The 20,757-nt window shown below is 42.6% G+C and overlaps 1 protein-coding gene across 1 annotated transcript in view; it reads right to left on the bottom strand.

Moving 5' to 3' along the window:
- Nucleotides 1-7,565, bottom strand: part of LOC144484396 (allantoinase, mitochondrial) — a 31,310-nt gene extending 23,745 nt beyond the window's left edge. Inside the window, exons 1-2 of the mRNA XM_078202920.1 lie at nucleotides 7,398-7,565; nucleotides 3,387-3,538 (exon numbers count right to left, since the gene is read on the bottom strand). Coding sequence (XP_078059046.1) covers nucleotides 3,387-3,538; nucleotides 7,398-7,547 — 302 coding nt within the window. The 5' untranslated portion in view covers nucleotides 7,548-7,565. The remainder of the gene's footprint in view (nucleotides 1-3,386; nucleotides 3,539-7,397) is intronic.
- Nucleotides 7,566-20,757: the final 13,192 nt, after the last annotated feature.

Raw genomic sequence — 20,757 nt, 5'->3', positions numbered from 1 at the left:
GTTCTTGTAGCCACTGTTTATGTGGTGAGTCCAGTTGAGTTTCTGGTCAATGATAACCCCAACGATGTTGACAGTGGGGTGGTTAGAGTGTCTCTTATTGGTGATGGTCATTGTCTGGCATTTGTGTTGTGCGAATGTTATTTGCGAATGGTGTCGAACATTGTGCAATCATCGGCGAACATCCCCGCTTCTGACCTTGTGGAGCGAAGGTCATTGATGAAGCAGCTGAAGATTGTTGGGCCTCGGACACTACCCTGAGGGACTCCTTTAGAGGTGTCCTGGAGCTGAGATGACTGACCATCCACAACCACAACCATCTTCCTATGTACCAGGTATGACTCAAACCAGTGGAGGGAGTTCTGGATTTTGACTCAATGACAGTGAAGGAATGGTGATATATTTTGAAGTCAGGGTGGTGTGTGGCTTGAGGGGGAACCGCCAGGTGGTGGTGTTCCCATGCATATGCTGGCCATTTTCTAGGTAGTAGTGGTCTAGGCTTTGGAAGGTGCTGTTGAAGCACAGTTGGCAAGTTGTTGTAATGCAGCTTGTATATAGTACTGTGCATCAGTGGTGGGGGGAGTGACTGTTTAAGGTGGTGGATGATTGCCAATCAAGTGGGCTGCTTTGTCCTAGATGGTGTCAAGTTTCTTGAGTGTTGTTGGAGCTGCACCCAACCATGCAACTGGGGAGTATCCCATCACACTCGTGACTTTTGCCTTGTAAATTGTGGACAGGCTTTGGGGAGACAGGAGGTGAGTTACTTGTCACAGAATTCCTAGCCTTTGATCTGCTCCTGTAGTGACAATATTTTTGTGATTGATCCTGTTAAATTTCTGGTCAGTGGTAACCCCCAGGATGTTGATGGTAGGAATTCAGCGATTCCATTGAAATTCAATGGTATATAGTTTGATTCTCTTTTGTTGGAGATGATCATTGTCTGACACTTGTGTGAATGTTACTGCTCACTTGCCAACCCAAGCCTGAATGTTACCCAGGTCTTGTTGCATGAGGGCATGGGTTGCTCTAGTGTTTGGGAAAATGTGAGTGGAACTAAACATTATGGAATTATTAGTGAATATCTCCATTTCTGACATTATGATGGGAGGAAGGTCATTGATGAAGAACTGAAGATGGTTGGGCCTACCCTGAAGAACTCCTGCTGAGATGATTGACTCCAGATTCCTATTGACTCCAGTTTTGCTAGGGCTCCTTGATGGCACAATTAGTCAAAAGTTGCCTTGATGTCCAAGGCAGTCACTTTAGCCTCACTTATTGAGCTCAACTATTTTGCCCACGTTTGGACTAAAGCTGTAATGAGGTCAGTAGCTGAGTGACCCTGTCAGAACCCAAACTGAGTGTCAATGCACAGGTTGTTGCTTTTTAAGTGCCGTTTGATAGAGCTGTTGATGACCCCTTCCATCTCTTTACTGATGATCAAGAGTAGACTGATGGGGCGGTAATTGGCCGGGTTGGATTTGTCCTTTTTGTGGACGGGACATACCTGGGCAATTTTCCACTTTGTCTCGTAAATGCTAGTTTTGTAACTGTTATAATTTGGCAAGAGGTAAACTAGTTCTGTAACACTAGTCTTCAGTACTATTGCTGAATATTGTCAGGGTCCATATCCAGTGCCTTCAACCATTTCTTGATATCATGTGGAGTGAATCGAATTGGCTAAAGACTGGCATCTGCGATGTTGGGGATCTCCAGAGGAGGCCTAGTTGGATTATCCACTCGTCACTCCTGGCTGAAGGTGGTTGCAAATGCTTCGGTCAAGTTTTTTGCATGAGCATGTCGGGCTCCCCATCATGGAGGATGGGGATATTTTAGAAGCCTCCTCCTCCTCCAATTAGTTTTCTAATTGTCCACCAGCATTCCCAACTGGATGTGGCAGAACTGAACAGCTTTGTTCTAGTCCGTAGGTTAAGGATAATTTAGGTCTGTCGATTGCATGCTGCTTTTGATCTTTGGAATGCAGTTCTGTGTTATAGCTTCATCATGTCGGCATCTTATTTTTGAGTTTACATGGTGCCACCCCTGACATGCCCTCCTACATTCTTTATTGAACGAGGGTTGATCTTCCCCCCCGGCTTGGTGGTAATGATCAAATGGGGGATATGCTGGGCCATGAGGTTCCGGATTGTGGTTTAATATAATTCAGCTGCTGAAAATGAGTCTCAGTCTTTCCTGGATGCCCAGTTTTGAGTTGCCAGATCTGTTTTGAATCTACCCCACTTAGCACAGTGGGACTATGCTACTCAATTCAATGAAGCATGTACTCAGTGTGAAGATGGGACTTTGGCTGCACAAGGACTATGTGGTGGTCATACCTACTAGTAATGTAATGGGCAGATGTATTTGGGTCAGGTAGATTAATGAGGATGAGGCCCTTTAAGTACAGTTTTCCCTCTTGTTGCTTCTTTTACCTGCTACTGCAGGCCCAAACTGGTAGATATTTTCTTCAGGACCTGTCCAGCTTGAGCAGTAACATTGCTACCAAGCAATCAAGTCCCTCACTCAGAATACATTCTGTGCCCTTGCCAATTGTATACCACTATGCTGCTACCTCTCCTGGGCCTGTGCTGCTGGTGGAATAGGACATACCCAGGGATGGTGATGGTGGTGTCTGGGACATTGACTGGAAGGTCTGATTAGGTGAGTATGTTAGGTGAATATATTAGGTGAGTCGGTTAGTCTGTGGGACAGCTCTCCCAAGTTTGGCACACACCCCTATATGTTAGTGAGGAAGACTTTACAGGGTTGACTGAGCTGGGAATTCCTTTGTCACATCCAATACCGAGGCCGCTGCTGTCTAGTTTTTATTTTTATTCAGATTTTTGTAGCAGTTTGATACAACTGAGTGAGTCAGTGGCTGGGTCATTTTCGAAGATAACACAGAGGCAACCACTTTGCTGTGGATCTAGATCACGCGTGTGGCAGACTGCAAAAAGATGGCGGATTTCCTTCCTTGAAGGACATCAGTGAATCTGATGGTTTGTACAGCAGCTGGATCGTTTCAAGATCACCATGATGGAGACTGCCTTTTATTCCAGCTTAATTTAATCAACTAAATTAGAATACACCAGTTGTGGAGGGGTTTGAACACCAGATCATTACCACAAGAAGGGAATGGCTATTCCACTTTACCTATTCATATAGAAATCTGACATATTAAGACACACTCACTCTACAGGGTTCATGCTCCACTCTGACACACTCACTCTATAGGGATAATGATTCAATCGGACACTCACTCTACAGGGTTAATGCTTTAGTCTGACACACTCACTCTATTGGGTTAATAATTCAGTCTCACACATTCACTCGACAGGGTTAATGCTTCAGTTTGACACATTATGTGACAGGTTTGTTTCCTGCTTTCTTACAGTGGCATGTCGACAATAGTTGTTATTCCACCAGCTGCTGCTGCTCTCGTTGCTGTCCAATAGCCTTCCCAGTCAGTGCGTCCTGGTTCATTGACATGGACGTGACTGTCCACAACGCCAGGCATCACCACGAGGTCTCCAACATCCAAAATCTACACCAATCAATGATTAACAGAGATTAACAAAAATGCACCCAGGGACATCACAATCAATTATTAGCCACTGGATCACCTCTACACTTTTTAAAGGTATGGTATCCAGCTGTCTTGTGCTCTGGGAAAAGCTCCAGGTTGTGTAAATGGGGGAAGGCAGCATTGTGCACATCCTACGCACATCTATATGACCTGAGCTTGAATCCAATATAGACTGACGGGAGGACAATATTAGAGCACTTTTTAAAAATTAATTTGTGGGATGTAGGCATCATTGTCTAGACCAGCATTTATTACCCATCTCTAATAGCCCTTGAGAAAGTGGGAGGGTTTGATGGTGATAGTGTAAAGGGACAGTTACTCTCTATCTCACCCGAGCTGTACCTGCCCTGTGAGTGTTTGATGGACCCACTCACCTGAAGAACGGGCTTGGGGCTCCGAAAGCTTGTGTGGCTTTTGTTACCAAATAAACCTGTTGGACTTTAACCTGGTGTTGTTAAACTTCTTACTGTGTTTGATGGAGACAATGTAGAAGGGCTTTTACTCTGTATCTAACCTGTGCTGTACCTATCCTGTGGGTGTTTGATGGAGACAGTGAAGAGGTAGACTTACTCTGTATCTAACCCTGTGCTGGGAATGTTTGATGGACATTGTAAAGGGAACTTTGCTACAAGTAATGGTCAATGGATATTTTTTAAGCTGGAGAAAGGTTTGTAGTGGTATTTCCCAAGGATCAATATTGGGACACTTGCGTTTCTTGAAAAATATTAATAATCTAGATGTTGGTGTGCAGCGGACAATTTAAAAGTTTGCAGAATATATGAAACTTGGAAGTATTGTAAACTGTGAGGCGGATAGTATAGAACTTCAAAAGGACATAAACAAGTTGGTGGAGTGGGCTGATAGGTGGCAGATGAAGTTCAATGTGAAGAAGTGTGAGGTTGTGTATTTTGGTAGACAGAACATGGACTGACAATATAAAATAAGGGGTATAATTCTTAAGAGGGCAGAAGCAAAGTGACCAAGGTGTATATGCACAAAGATCATTGAAAGTGCTGGGACAAGTGGAGCCAGTGGTTAGTAAAGCATACTGTATCCTGGGCTTTATTAATAGGGGCATAGAGCACAGGAGCAAGAAGGTTATGCTAAACTTATACAGCTGGAATATTGTGTACAGTTTTATAAGAGGTGCAGAAGAGGTTTAGAAGAATGGTCCCAGATTTGAGAAACTTGAGTTATGAGAATAGATTGGAGAGGTTGGGACTGTTCTCCTTGGAGGGAAGAAGGCTAAGAGGAGATCTGATAGAGATGCTCAAAATCATGAGAAGGCTGGACAGAGTAGATTGGGAGAAACTGTTTCCGCACGTTAAAGGATCATGAATGAGAGAGCACAGATTTAAAGTTATTTGCAAAAGAAGCAAATGTGATGCGAGAAGAAACATTTTCACACGGAATGGTTGGAGTATGGAATGTAATACCTGGAAGTGTGATGGAGACAGGTTCAATCGAGGCATTCAAGAGGGCATTAGATGATTATTTGAATAGAAACAATGTGCAGGGGTACAGGGGAATGGCATTAAGTCATGATGCTCATTTGGAGAGCCAGTGCAGACAGGGTGGGTCAAATGGCCGCCTCCTGCGTCATAACAATTCTGTAATTCTGTAAATAGTGCACTGCCCTCATGGGACAGATGAGAAGAGATTTGTGAGACATTTAATGTGAGGGTCTAAATCACATCTAGATGAATTATCACATTGTGATAATCCCCAAGAGGTCCAGAGGGAATCACTGATTGAACTCCCTGTGGGGCTTGTTGGGTTAGAGTTCCCCCAGTAACAGACAGTGGCCTGCCCAGCTGGAACTCATTATCTAAGCCTTTTATAAGGCAGGCCCAGGACTGGGCCTGCTAAACTGTAGTCCCAGGCAGGGATTAATGTGTTTATACCACGGTAGTAGCTTAACTTTGCATTCCGTATGAAATTATGTTTCTTTCCAGTCGGACTTCCTGACTCATTACACACGTCAAGTGAAGTCCACTTGACAGAGATGATCTTGCCTCTCCAAACAAAAAAAACTTTATCAAAAGGCTTTTAATGGAGACAGTGCCTCTGCGTGATGAACTGCCACTTGAAATTAATTAGAATCAGTGACAGGAACCTCAATAGAATGCAGAACATGGTCAGTGTTGTTTGAGACTGTTGTCTTTGTTTCTTTTTAATCATTCTCAGGTTATGGATGGTATTTATTTCCTATCCCTAATTGCCCTTCAGTACGTGGTGGTGAGGCTTCTTGAACTTCAGCAGTCTGTGTGGTAGGAACTTCCACAATGTTGTTAGCTTGAGAGTTCCCAATTATGATGAAGGAGCAGGGACACATGTCTTATGGTGTGTGACTGGGAGGGAATGGCATTCCCATGCACGATGCTGTCTTTGTAACTCTAGGTGGTGGAAGCTTTGGGTTTGGGTTGTGCTGCTAATGAAACCTTGGTCAGTGACTATAAACAGCCAGCCAGAGCTTTACAAAGGAGGTTTGCTGCTAGCAAAGAGTCTGGCTACTACAGGCTTGAGTTTTTACTCTTTAGGTTAAAGTGAAAACAATCAAATTAAACATAAGAGATAGGGAATGATAGACTGTGGTGAGGCATGATAACAAACAAAATGGTAAAGGAAGCTTCACTAACTAAATCAAAATGACATTCCCGGGGGTAATGATGCTCCCCAGCCCCCAACCCAACCGCGTGAGGATTAAGTTTCTACAGGGTTGGGACCAATTCCTTTTCCCATCCCTATGTACCCTTCTGGATTTAGTAGGTTAATTAGAATTAGAACAAGTGATGCCTTTCACACCTTCAGGACATTTCAGGGCAATTGCTCTTACATCTTATGATCTTATCGTTTAATTAGTGAGCAGCTAGTGGGTCACTTAGTGATTGGAGCTGGAAAATATCCTTCATCCACAGCAAGGTCTTACAAAACAGCAAATGACCCGCCAATCTGTTCTTTGGAGTGCAAGATAGCAGGATGAATGTTGGCTGGGACACTAGAACAACTTCTGGGTCATCAAATGCTGCCACTGGGACTTTTACATTCAAACTGAACTTGCAAACAGGCCCTGATTTAATGTCTCCGCTATTGTGAACTTATTGCTGCCATGGAAACTTGCCCTGAATTAGGAGCTCAAGTTCTGGAATGGGGTTTGACCCATGAACCATTTGGCTTAGAGGTGAAAGTGCTACCAGCTGAGCTAGTACTTTCCTAATCAGATTATTAGAATTGATTGTGCTACATAGCACCAGAGAGTCAGAGAATCACACAATGGTTAAAGCACAGTGGGAGGCCATTCAGCTCGTCATGTCTGTGTCAGCTCTCTCCTCACCGTTTCTCTGTAACCCTGCAAATGTTTCCTCTTTAGGTGATTATCCAATACCAATCCGAAAGCCACAATTCTATCTGCCTCCACCACTCTCAGGCAGTGCATGACAGATCCTAATCACTTGCTGTGTAAAAACGTTTTTCTTCACATCACCTTTGGCTCTTTTGCCAATTATCTTAAATCATAGAAAAATAGAAAATAGGAGCAGGAGTAGGCTACTCAACCTTTCTACTCCACCATTCAATATAATCATGGCTGATCCTCTACCTCAACCCCATACTCGTGCTCTCCCCATACCCCCTTGATGCCTTTAGTTCAATGTCCTCTGGACAGCAATCCTGTACCTGCCCCAGAAGGGTTTGTACAAAATACCAGGTGGGTGTGTGGAGAATACAATGTGGGAATATGGAGAATTGCAAGCTGCTGATAATGTTTGCTGTTTTCATGTAATGAATGTCCAAACTGCACATTGTCTGTTGGGCTTACCTGTTGATTCAGTGCCCATGGTGCCGTGGTTCCCTTGGGTTGAATGCCCACAATCTTGTCCCCTTCTATGATGATGTCAGCTGGGTAGATCCCTGAATCCAACACCACTTTTCTGCTCCTCACCACACACAGCTGACAGCCTGCTTCCATTTCGAAACAAAATTCTTCCAGGCTGTTCAGAATTCTTGCAGCATGTGACCAGTCAACTCTGTGTCTAAGTCACCACGTCAATCATTAACAAAAGAGACATGGATGATTGACAACAGATACACACAAAATAATCGTTAGGTCCATGAGGGGTAGGAACCTGAACGGCAAAATACATCTCTACCTTTTTAAATTCATTTAATGAGATTTGGGCTTTGCTGGCTAGGCCAGCATTTATTCTCCATCCCTAGTTGCCCTTCAGAAGGTGGTGGTTAGCTGCCGCCTTGAACTGCTGCAGTCCCTGAGGTGTAGGTACACCCATAGTGCTGTTAGGGAGGGAATTCCAGGATTTTAACCCAGCGACTGTGAAGGAACAGCAGTATATTTCCAAGTCAGGATGGTGAGTGGCTTGAAGGGGAACCTCCGGGTGGTGGTGTTCGCAGGTATCTGCTGCCTTTGTCCTTCTAGGTGGTAGTGGTTGTGGATTTAGAAGGTGCTGTCTAAGGAACATATGAGCGGCTTGATGTGAGAGTGCAGTTGGACCCCAGCCCCTAATCCAACCTCAAGTACAAACACATTGTGGAATTTATACAGATTTGTAACTGGTAGTCATCTTGTTGAAAATGTAATTGAATTCTCAGCTCAGTACTCAGCATTGTAGTTACAGCTTAATGCTCTGGCTAGTATTGCACTTTTTAAAGATGAAATAGGAATTGCAAAAGTAATGCAAGTAATTCAATTCAAGATTGTTATGGCAGTAAATAATCAGTAAAGGAAGATTCATTAGCTAAAATCTACACTAGGTGAATGTCTCCTTTCAATACATTCAGCAGATTGATGTACATAAATGGGGCTGATGCTGGCAGCAATCAAAATCTAATGGGCACGATTGAAATGCCAGGATAATTGGCACAACACCGATCATTACCAAATTACCATCATAAGGAAGTACTAAAAGCAGCATTTATGTGACAAAGGCCAAGGACAAGAACTGGCTCACAAAGATTGTGCACAATATCCAATTTCAAGATTGATCCATTGCATTATTTAAGAGCACAGCCTAGAACATGCTCCTCAGGCACTGATGAATGCCTTCACCAAACACACACATTCCTACATCCTCTATATCTTGTCATCCCCGGAAAGTATTTTAAGAAATTTTGCAATGATTTCTGTAGGTATTGCTTCTAAGTATCTTGAACCAACCTGAACTTTGTCTCTCCAAATCCGACGCAGTGATAGATTCAGGGGTCAGCTTGCTGGTGTCATTGGTCCCTAAGATGCTTGTGCAATTGAGGGATGTCAGGGGTTGGGTAGGGGTTTAAAATGTGCTTGAAAACGTGCCAGTGAGGGTAGGAGTAGGATGCTTGGGCAGATGAACATGTGGCTGAGGAACTGGTGTAGGGGGCAGGGTTTCCGATTCTTGGATCATTGGGACCTCTTCTGGGGCAGGTGGGACCTGTACAAGAGAGACGGGTTACACCTAAACTACAAGGGGACCAATATACTTGCAGGGAGGTTTGCTAGTGTTATTGGGGAGCGTTTAAACTAGATTTGCAGGGGGATGGGAACCAGAGTGCCAGAGCAGATAGTGGAGCAGGGGTAAAAAGACAGGTTAGTTCAAGCAAAATCACAAATGGAAGGGTAGAGTGTGGTGGAAATAACCTTTTGAGATGTGTCTGTTTCAATGCCAGGAGTATTGTGGGGAAGGCAGATGAGCTGAAGGCGTGGATAGACACATGGAAATATGACATTATAGCCATTAGTGAATCTTGGCTACAGGAGGGGCAGGACTGGCAGCTCAATGTTCCAGGGTTCCAATGTTTCAGGCGGGATAGAGGCAGAGGGATAAAAGGTGGGGGGGGGGGCGGTAGCATTGTTGGTCAGGGAAAATGTTACAGCGGTACTCAGGCAGGATAGATTAGGGAGCTTGTCTACAGAGGCCCTATGGGTGGAGCTGAGAAACAGGAAAGGTATGACCACATTAATGGGGTTGTATTATAGACCACCCAATAGTCAGTGAGAATTGGAGGAGCAAATCAGCAGAGAGATAGCTGACAACTGCAAGAAACACAAAGTTGTGATAGTAGGGGATTTTAATTTTCCACATATAGATTGGGACTGGCATACTGTTAAAGGTCCAGACGGGGTAGAGTTTGTAAAATGTGTTCAGGAAAATTTTCTACATCAGTACATAGAGGTGCCAACTAGAGAATATGCGATATTGGATCTCCTATTGGGAAATTAGTTAGGGCAGGTGATGGATGTGAGTGTGAGGGAACACTTTGGATCCAGTGACCATAATGCCATTAGTTTCAACCTGATCATGGATAAGGACAGATCTGGTCCTCGGGTTGAAGTTCTGAACTGGAAAAAGGCCAAATTTGATGAAATGAGAAGGGACCTGGGAAGTGTGGATTGGCACAGGCTATTCTCTGGTAAAGATGTAAATGGAAAGTGGGAGGCCTTCAAAGGAGAAATTTTGAGAGTGCAGAGTTTGTATGTTCCTGTCAGGATTAAAGGCAAAGTAAATAGGAATAAGGAACCTTGGTTCTCGAGGGAGATTGTAACACTGATTAAGAGGAAGAGAGAGTTGTATGAAATGTACAGGCAGCAAGGAACAGATCAGATGCTCGAGGAGTATAAAAAGTGCAAGAAGCTACTTAAGAGGGAAATCGGGAGGGCTAAAAGAAGACATGAGGTTGCTTTGGCAGACAGAGTGAAGGAAAATCCAAAGAGCTTCTATAGGTATGTTAGGAGCAAAAGGATAGTGAGGGATAAAATTAGTCCTCTTGAAGACCAGATTGGTAGACTGTGCATGGAACCAAAAGAGATGGGGGAGATACTAAATGTTTTTTTTGCATCCGTATTTACTGAGGAAACGGGCATGGAGTCTACGGAAATAGGGCAAACAGGTAGGGAGGTCATGGAACCTTTACAGATTAAAGGGGAGGAGGTGCTTGCTGTCTTGAGGCAAATCAGAGTGGATAAATCCCCAGGACCGGACAGGGTATTCCCACGGTCCTTGAAGGAAGCTAGTGTTGAACTTGCAGGTGCCCTGGCAGACATATTTAAAATGTCAGTATTCACAGGGGAGGTGCCGGATGATTGGAGGGTGGCTCATGTTGTTCTGTTGTTTAAAAAAAGTTCCAAAAGAAATCTGGGAAATTATAGGCCAGTAAGTTTGACGTCGGTGGTGGGCAAGTTATTGGAAGGTGTGATAAGGGATAGGATCTACAAATATTTGGATAGACAGGGACTTATTAGGGAGAGTCAACATGGCTTTGTGCGTGGTAGGTCATGTTTGACCAATCTATTAGAGTTTTTCGAGGAGCTTACCAGGAAAGTGGATGAAGGGAAGGCGGTGGATGTTGTCTAGCTGGATTTCAGCAAGGCCTTTGACAAGGTCCCTCATGGGAGATTAGTTAGGCGGGTTCAGTCGCTGGGTATACATGGGGAGGTAGTAAATTGGATTAGACACTGGCTCAATGGAAGAAGCCAGAGAGTGGTTGTGGAGGATTGCTTCTCTGAGTGGAGGCCTGTGACTAGTGGGGTGCCGCAGGGATCGGTGTTGGGTCCATTGTTGTTTGTCATCTATACCAATGATCTGGATGATAATGTGGTAAATTGGATCAGCAAATTTGCTGATGATACAAAGATTGGAGGTGTAGTGAACAGTGAGGAAGGTTTTCAAAGCTTGCAGAGGGATTTGGACCAACTAGAAAAATGGGCTGAAAAATGGCAAATGGAATTTAACGCAGGCAAGTGTGAGATATTGCACTTTGGAAGGACAAACCAAAGTAGAATGTACAGGGTAAATGGTAGGACTCTGAAGAGTGCAGTTGAACAGAGGGATCTGGGAATACAGGTACAGAATTCCCTAAAAGTGACGTCACAGGTGGATAGGGTCGTAAAGAGTGCCTTTGATACATTGGCCTTTATAAGTCGGAGTATCGAGTATAAAAGTTGGAGTGTTATGGTAAGGTTATATAAGGCATTGGTGAGGCCGAATTTAGAGTATTGTGTACAGTTTTGGTCACCGAGTTACAGGAAGGATGTAAATAAGGTTGAAAGAGTGCAGAGAAGGTTCACAAGGATGTTGCCGGGACTTGAGAAGCTGAGTTACAGAGAGAGATTGAATAGGTTGAGACTTTATTCCCTGGAGCGTAGAAGAATGAGGGGAGATTTGATAGAGGTGTATAAGATTTTGATGGGTATAGATAGAGTGAATGCAAGCAGGCTTTTTCCACTGAGGCTAGGGGAGAAAAAAACCAGAGGGCATGGGTTAAGGGTGAAAGGAGAAAAGTTTAAAGGGAATATTAGGGGGGGCTTCTTCACGCAGAGAGTGGTGGGAGTGTGGAATGAGCTGCCGGATAAAGTGGTAAATGCGGGGGTCACTTTTAACATTTAAGAAAAACTTGGACGGGTTCATGGATGAGATGGGTGTGGAGGGATATGGTCCAAGTGCAGGCAAGTGGGACTAGGCAAAGAATGGTTCGGCACAGACAAGAAGGGCCTAAAGGCCTGTTTCTGAGCTGTAATTTTCTATGGTTCTATGGAATACAATATAAAAGGAATGGTCTGGATGGAAGGAAGTCTGATGTTGCAACATTATCTCAGTGGTTCATTAGTGACTGCAACTACTTTTCCTGTAGCTATGAAGTCATAGAAACCATCGAATTTCTTGCAACCAGGTCTTGTTGTACACTAAAGAATGAGGATGGGATTGTTCTCTGCAATTAGACAGTATATCCAATTGCTTTCAAGAGGTAACTGATTTACTAATCTTGAGGATTTCTGTCTCCCTCATGTTGATACAATGATGTACATAGGTGGTCTACAATGCTTAAAGTGGAATTCTCTGTGTCATAACATGACACTTCACTCATAGCAAGTTACATATGTATTAGCTTGCTTGAAGACGGTCACAGATCGAAGGTTAATAGGTGAGGACCAGACTATAGCTATAGCCTAAAACACAGCTAGAATCCCCATTATACATCTCTGGGACATCAGCAGCACCCAGGGTTGCTAAAACTAATTGAATCTTTGGTTTCAAACCCCTCTATGGCTTCGCCCCTCCCTTTCTCAACCTCTAGCTCACAACTCTCTTGAGATGGCTAATTCTGGCCCCTTGAACATCTCCAATTTTAAACACTTCACAATTAGTCATCGCACCTTCAGATCCCTCAGTCATAGGCTCTGGGCTTCTCTCCAGAAACCCCTCTGCCTCACTAACTCTCTTTATTCCTTTTGCTTAAACCTTTGACCAAGCTTTTGGCGATCTGCCCTAATATTACCTTGTGTCTAATTTTGCTCTAACTCCTGTGAAGTGCATTTGGACATAGGCGCTATATAAATACAAGTTGTTGCTGTTGTTGAAAGATGACATAACTGAGCTCAGACTTGGAATTGAATTGGAAGTTTCCTGCTCCTTTTGGCCCTTTTGTGCTCTATAGTAACAAATAAACATTAGGAAACTCTATAAAGAGAGAGTTTATCTTTGGTTTAATACATCGCTCCAGGAAACCAGCACTCATGACGCAATGTAACTATTGAACAGTGGAAAGACATCTGTCATTGACAGTGAGTGAGCATACGTGAGAGTCCGGGTTATGTAAATTATTTAATTTACATTTATTAGATGAAGAGGAATCACAACAGCAAAATGCTGATCAATTATTGATAATACCTCTTGGATGTCATGGAGTTGCAGCAACTTCACTCATCCTGCCTTCTATCCACACGAGCATACCAATAACATGAATTTACTCTGGTCAACATACTAAACATAGCATGCAATATGTCAGTGGCAAATCCAAAGCACAGTGGTTCTTCAAGAAAGCCCCTGAGGATGTTACTGTCACCTGTCTCTGACTAGCTTTGGACTTCAGCTGAGGTCGCAGAGCTGGAAGGGTATGAAATCAAACAATGCTCCAATCCAACAGAATTATCATACTTCTGTCTCGAAAGTGAGGAGCTGGCTCTATTTACTTCTGATGTGGAGATGCCGGCGTTGGACTGGGGTAAACACAGTAAGAAGTTTAACAACACCAGGTTAAAGTCCAACAGGTTTATTTGGTAGCAAAAGCCACACAAGCTTTCGGAGCTCTTAGCCCCTTCTTCAGGTGAGTGGGAATTCTGTTCACAAACAGAGCTTATAAAGACACAGACTCAATTTACATGAATAATGATTCATAATTATTCATGTAAATTGAGTCTGTGTCTTTATAAGCTCTGTTTGTGAACAGAATTCCCACTCACCTGAAGAAGGGGCTAAGAGCTCCGAAAGCTTGTGTGGCTTTTGCTACCAAATAAACCTGTTGGACTTTAACCTGGTGTTGTTAAACTTCTTACTCTATTTACTTCTCCCAGAATAGAACAGGCGACATTAAACAATGTCCATAAACAGAGTGAGGCCAATAAGCTGGAAAGCTGACCTTTAGACCAGAATGATGTGGAGAAGGCGGCGTTGGGCTGGGGTAAGCACAGTAAGAAGTCTCACAACACCAGGTTAAAGTCCAACAGGTTTATTTGGAATCATGAGCTTTCGAAGTGAGGTGAGCCAGTTACACCAGAAAGTGCATGAATATGAACTCAAACCCCTGTCAATTATGTATAATTCCAATGCTCCTTATTGTTTCCATTGGACATAATCCAATGTGTGTAGAGTTCAAATGAAAACGATTTTTCATACATGATGTGCTCAGGCTCGTGCTAGTGAAGCCAACTCCTGATGTGTGGTTGCATCCTGAAAGTAGATGTGCAGAATTCACAACGCCAAAGTAGCTTAAATCAGCAAGTCCTCCCTACATCATACTTATACCATTAATGAAACAATCACTTATGATATAAAAGTATGATAAACACTTATTTATTTTCACTACATGGAATTCTCTTGGATTGGGGCATTGTCCAACTTTGCCCTTTCAGCTCTGGGACTTAGCTGAAGACCAAAGTTGTAGTCAAAGAGACAGGTGGCAGTAATATCCTGAGGGGTTTTCTCCATATTGTAACTTTGATGGAACATTGGCAGAAATCCTATTTACATGGCAGATCTGGGATTGCCAATTGGGATGACTGGGAGAAGTCCCATGAAATATCATAGTGTGTGCCTTTTTAACAGCTACTTACAGATAAAGCCTCTCACTAAATTGAAGTGTTGCTCAGAAATTTCAGCGTGGGGAAATGAATGTAGGAGCTTTTCAGCTGAGAATTGCTCAACTTATTCTGTGGGGGTTTGAGTTTGGGGATATTCAAAGACAGCACTAGATTTGTGCAAAATCATTCTCCTGTAACAGCCAATAAATCTCCCTCTGGTTGCTAGCAGATGGACTGACTCATTTCCTCTGTAGAATATATGTGCTTCAACCACTCAAAATAGTCTATCCATTATCCAGATCTTTATTGTACTCCTGGCCTAAACAACAATGTAAGAAGAGCCCCTGGTTATGTATTACACCGAACAATAAATGCCTGTTATGGGCTGGAATCTAATTGAAAGGCTTGGTTGGTTAATGTTTTAAATCATGATTGCCCGGGAGTGAGTTACGAGCTGGAATCTAATTGAGAGCTCTGGACAGCTTGTATAGATAATGGATACCTCGAAGTGAATAAGAGCCGGACATTTTCTGGGATATCTCCCATTCTCCACTATAACTTTGCTGGAGGTGTGGTATAAACTCTCCTACATGCAGAGGTGACAATGGTGGCTTTTAATACTGGAAGTACTTGGAGAGAAGGAGTTGGGTTGTCTTATGCATTAGCCACTGGGTAGAAGTGGGTAAAGGGAATAGAGGGGAAAGAACATAGCAAGAGGGAAATAGCAAGTGGGTAAGGAAGGGGGGAAGTGAACTAAAGAGAGGCTGGCAGAGTGCTAAGCAGCGAAATAAAATCTCTCTACAAACTGTATCTGGGGGAGTAGAACCAGAGAATGGATGTTCGATGGTTATCTGACGCTCTCCTACTGAAAAGCATTGTAAATGCAATGAGACATCTTCCTGCTGCCTTGCATTTAAAATGTTCTATTATTTACATTGATTTCAATAATCTTAGGATTCTATTATCAAATTCAATTAGGCAACTTAAAAGCCTACTGTGTTGTACACATTAAGTATTTGCTTTTAATGGCGCTGAAAATCATGAGTCACTTCTGACTTGTGATAATTACTATTGCTTTAATATTTAAATATATAAATTTTGGGAAACAATAGTTGTAGCTACAAATCCTGAATCATTGTGTGCTACAGAATGCTGTGAAGTACACTAAGATGTCAAATATCTTATTAATTACGTTGTAATCGCCATTAATGTTAACATTGTTAAATGATGATGGGTCTTTGTACACCTATAAATGGGGAAACCGCGATAGCTGGGGTGCATCATCACCCCCGGGATTTATATATTTAAGTTTTTTGGTGATTTGGTTTGGATTTAGTTAATAGTCCTTTTAAGGAACTACCACCCCCCCCCCCCCCCCCCCCCCCCACCCCAGTCTAATTTGTGTTAACCTGTTCCATTACATTGAGTGAACTGTATATTTGTTTACCAAAAGAATATAAATAGTGATAATCGGTGGGCACTGCGGGGGCTAGGATGTATTTTTGAACCCCATAACATTTTGATTTAATTTCCTTTAAGGGTTTTTTTTGTTAGTATTTTCTTAAGGGGTGAGTCCCCTAAACTGTTTTATTTGATTGGCTAATTTGTTAATTTGCCCCTTTTTTTAATTGGTATGCTCACAAATGTAGAAATAGGGATAGCGAGGGCACTGGATGTTGCAGTAATGTTGACTGTGAACTGAGTCAGTAAACTCTCTCCAGCAAAGAAAGCAGCTGTGTCTCAGTTTTAACTTTACCAACTGATATGGATCTGATTAACTGAAAATGTCCAAAAGTCAAATTTGCCACATGGGGAGGGGGGAACCCTGGTAGGAAAAATAAATTTGCACCATCAAAACTCACTCTTCCCTTTAAACATTTTTATACTGACCCATGATAAAAATGATTGTAACTGCCTAAGTTTGTGCCTGATATGTAAAGCCCTTGGGTTTCATCTTGTACAGATCAAGAAAGTTAATTGTGGAATATAATCCCAAAATATTCGTAAAACACTTGACATCTATTATTCAATTGGAATTCAAAAAGGAATTGAAATGATCCAGCCACTTTGAAAATATGGCCGGAATTCTCCCATCCCACCTGCCACTGGAATTTTAGCATTTGGGTTCCGTGGACGTGAAACCCCATTGACAGTCGGGTGGGAATTTCCGGCTTTTAGACCAGCGTTGCCGGAGAATTCCGCCCACGTCTTTGGTCAAGGATAATTTTCAGTTGTACATTGTTTGTTGTCAGTTTTTGGGGAATATGTTAACTTCTTTTGAAGCTGTTCAGCATCTTTTTTGAGTTTTACAGATTGGCATGTGTTCACACAGGAAACACCATAACTATAAAACCAAGCACTCAAGTTGCTTCTACAGTGAGGAGGTCAAACACAGACTGGGTGACCGCTTTGCAGAACACCTTCACTCAGTTGATGAGTGTGACTCCAACCTTCCAGTCACTTGACTTTCAATTCACCATCTTGCTCTCATGCCCACATTTCTGTCCCTGGCCTGCTACCATGTTCCAGTATAGCCCAATACAAGCTGGAGGAGCAGCACCTCACCTTCCGTTTCAGCATTTTGCAGCCTCCTAGACTCAACTTGGAGTTCAACAACTTGGGACCATGAACTCTGTCCTCCATTTTGATTCTTTACGTCCCCCCACCCCAAAACCCAAGTACAAGTCTGTGGCCGGAATTTTACCATACCACCCGCCATGGGAATCAAAGCGGGTGAGGGGTGGACCATGGAAAGGTCCGTCAACCTTGGGCAGGCTTTTACTTTTTTGGGATGAGCGAGGCCGTAAAATCCTGCCCTATATCTTGTTTTCATGCTTTTGCTTTCAGACAGTGCTGACCTTTATTCTGCTTTTAACACCTGCTCTGGAGGAATGCTTTGATCTTTAATAGTGTTATCCTTACCACTTCCTTTGTCTTGTGTTTCATGACATCTTAGTCATTTAATCTCTCCTGTCCTCTAACCTATCCCTGACCACCTATTTTGCTCCACCTGCCCCTCTTGCTTTTTCAACAGCATTAAACCCATCACCTTCTTACCTCTCTCCAGTTCTGAAGGAGACTCATTTTGAACTTGAAACATTAACTCTGTTTCTCGCTCCACAGATGCTACCAGACCTGCTGAGTTTTTGCAGCATTTTCTGTTTTCATTCGGGTTGCTTGATTGTTTTCATTTTTAGCTCTGGATCAGTGGAACCCCTCTTACTTCTGAGTCAGAAGGTTGTGCATTCAGGGCCCATTCCAGACAAAGGAGCACATAACAGATGACACTTCAGTGTGCTAGTGTGTGGCATGGCTGGAGATGCCACCTTTCTGAAGAGGTGCTTGGCTGAAGTCTAATTTACCCTCTCAGGTGAAGATAAAAGATTCCATAACATTATTGATGGAAGAGCACTGGATTTTTCCTTGATGCCCTGGCCAAACTTTATCTCCTACCTTAAAGAGATTATCCAGCCATTTATCTGAGTGCTGTTGGTGGTGCAATGCTGGATGTTGCCTTTCCTATGTTAAAACAGTGACTACCCTTCAAAAAGTAGTTAATTGGCTATGAAGTGCTTTGGAATGTCCTGAAGTCATGAAAGGTGGCACATCTGACGCATGAAAGACAAAATTTAATACACAGAAGTATGAAATGATGCACTTTGGAAGGAAGATTGAGGAGAGGCAATATATTAAATGTTCAGTTTTGAAGAGGTTGCAGGAACATCGAAACACAGGGAATTATATACAAAAATTCTTAAAGGTGGCAAGACAAATCAATAAGAAATATAGGAGTCTTGGCTTTATGAATGGGGTGTAAAGACAAGGAAGTTATACCAAACCTTTATAAATTATAAGATAGGCCTCATATTGTGTTCAATTATGGCCACTACACTGTAGGATGTTAAGACCTTGGAAAGGGTGTAAAAAGACTGACCAGGATGGCAGTCAGGATGAGACGTAAGTGTTAGAGGCAAGGGAAATTGGAGTTATTCTCATTGGCCTATGTTATAAGAAGATTTGAGTATAGAAGTAAAGATGTCTTGCTGCAATTATATCGAGCCTTGGTGAGACTACATCTGGAGTATTGAGTGCAGTTTTGGTCTCCTTACTTCAGGAAAAATGTCCTTGCCACAAAGGTTCACCAAACTAATTCCTGGGATGGCAGGGTTGTCCCAGGATGAGAGATTGAGGAGACTGGGCCTTTATTCCCTGGAGTTTAAAAGAATGAGAGGTGATCTCATTCAAGCATACAAAATTCTTACTGGGCTCGACAGGGTATCATAGAATCATACAGCGCAGAAGAGGCCCTTCGGCCCATTGAGCCTGCACCGACACATTACAAACGCATGAATTCCCACCTAATCCCATCTGCCAGCACTTGGCCCATAGCCCTAAATGCTATGATGTGCCAAATGCTCAACCAGATATTTTTTTAAGGATGTGAGTCTACCTGCCTCTATCACCAATAGGGTAGATGCAGGAAGGACATTTGCCTGGGGGGTGGTCCTAGAACCAGGGGGGACAGTCTCTGAATAAGGGACAGACCATTTGGGACTGAGGAATTTCTTCACTCAGAGGGTGGTGAACCTTTGGAATTTGTGGAGGCTCCGTCATTGAGTATGTTCAAGACTGAAATCGAAAGACTTCTACACATTTCTGCACAAGAATAGTGCAGGAAAATGATACTGAGGTAAAAGATCAGCCATAATCTTATTGAATAGCAGAATGGGCTGAGTGGCTCGCTTCTATTTCTTATGTTTTTATGTTCTTAGAGCGGAGAAGGCTAAGGAGAGATTTGATAGAAGTAATTATGCAGGGTTTTGTTATTGTGAATAAGGATAAACTCCCTAGTGTCAGAATGGACAGGAATTAGAGGATTTTTCATAATTGGACAAAGAGTCAGGAGGGAGGTCAGGAGATTTTCTTTACATAATCAGTGATCAGGAATCCACAGTCTGTAAGGGTAGTGGAAGCAGAATCAGATCTTTTGTGACCATTTAGTCATGGAGTGATTCTGTTTCAGAGCTAGGAACGTTACAAACTGCCCCACAAGACTACTGAAATTAAATGTGTTCACTGATGTTCCTACCCAGTTTTGAACCGAGATTTTTCCTGTGTTAGGGCTAACCACTACACTACAGCAACACTAACTGGAAATTTCAAAAGGAAATTAGATAAATACTCGAAGGGGATTTAATTGTACAATTATGTGATAAGAACAGGGAAGTGAGACTAATTGGATAGTTCTTTCAAAGAACTGCACAGGTATGAGACTTATTTGTATGCTGTAAAATTCTATGATTCTATAAGTTTAAGTTCTCCCTCTCAAACCTTTGAAGAAATAATCTTAATAGACAATGTTTAATCAGTTTTAAGAGTGCTGGGATGGATTGTCGTCTTGTTTCCATTCATTCTCTCAAAGGAGAGTAGGTCTATTAATGTCAGGAGACCTTTAGACATTGGAGCAGAAATAGGCCATTTGGCCAATCCTGTTTGCTCCGCCATCCAGTGAGATCATGACTGAACTGAAATGGTGATCCTCAACTCCACTTTCCCACCTTATCTCCATAAACACTTGATTTCCTCACTGATTAAAAATCTGTCTATTGTAGCTTTGAACATGCCTAATGACCCAGCCTTCACAGTCCTCTGCGGTAAAGAATTCCACAGAATCACTACCTCTGAGAGAAGAAATTGCTCCCCATCACTATCTTAAATGGGTGACATCTATTAATGGGCCTGTTCCATGGGCCCTACAGCTCGTATAACAAGTGCAGCTTGCACTTTTAAGTTTGTGGTAAAAGTTAATGCTTCACTGCATGGCTTACGCCAGGCAATTGTCTAATGTTGACAACTCTGCTTTAACAGGGTAACCATTCATTCACCTTTGGGCTGTTTGTGGACCTTGCTATGCATAAAATAGGCTGCCATGTACTGAATAACAGCACTTGAAAGTAATTCACTTGAAGTGAAGCAAATTGAGACACTTAAGAAAAATGATAAGATGTGATCTAAATGCAAATATTTTATTTCTGTATCTAAAGCTGTTAAGGTGTTGCTTTGATTTGAATCACTAGGACCTACCTGCAGCTTTCTAATTCTCCAAATTCAA

The sequence above is a fragment of the Mustelus asterias genome, chromosome 3 (genome assembly GCF_964213995.1).
Source record: "Mustelus asterias chromosome 3, sMusAst1.hap1.1, whole genome shotgun sequence".
Taxonomy (NCBI): domain Eukaryota; kingdom Metazoa; phylum Chordata; class Chondrichthyes; order Carcharhiniformes; family Triakidae; genus Mustelus; species Mustelus asterias.
The sequence above is the reverse complement of the archived record's forward strand: the minus strand, read 5'-3'. Positions and strand labels throughout refer to the sequence as shown.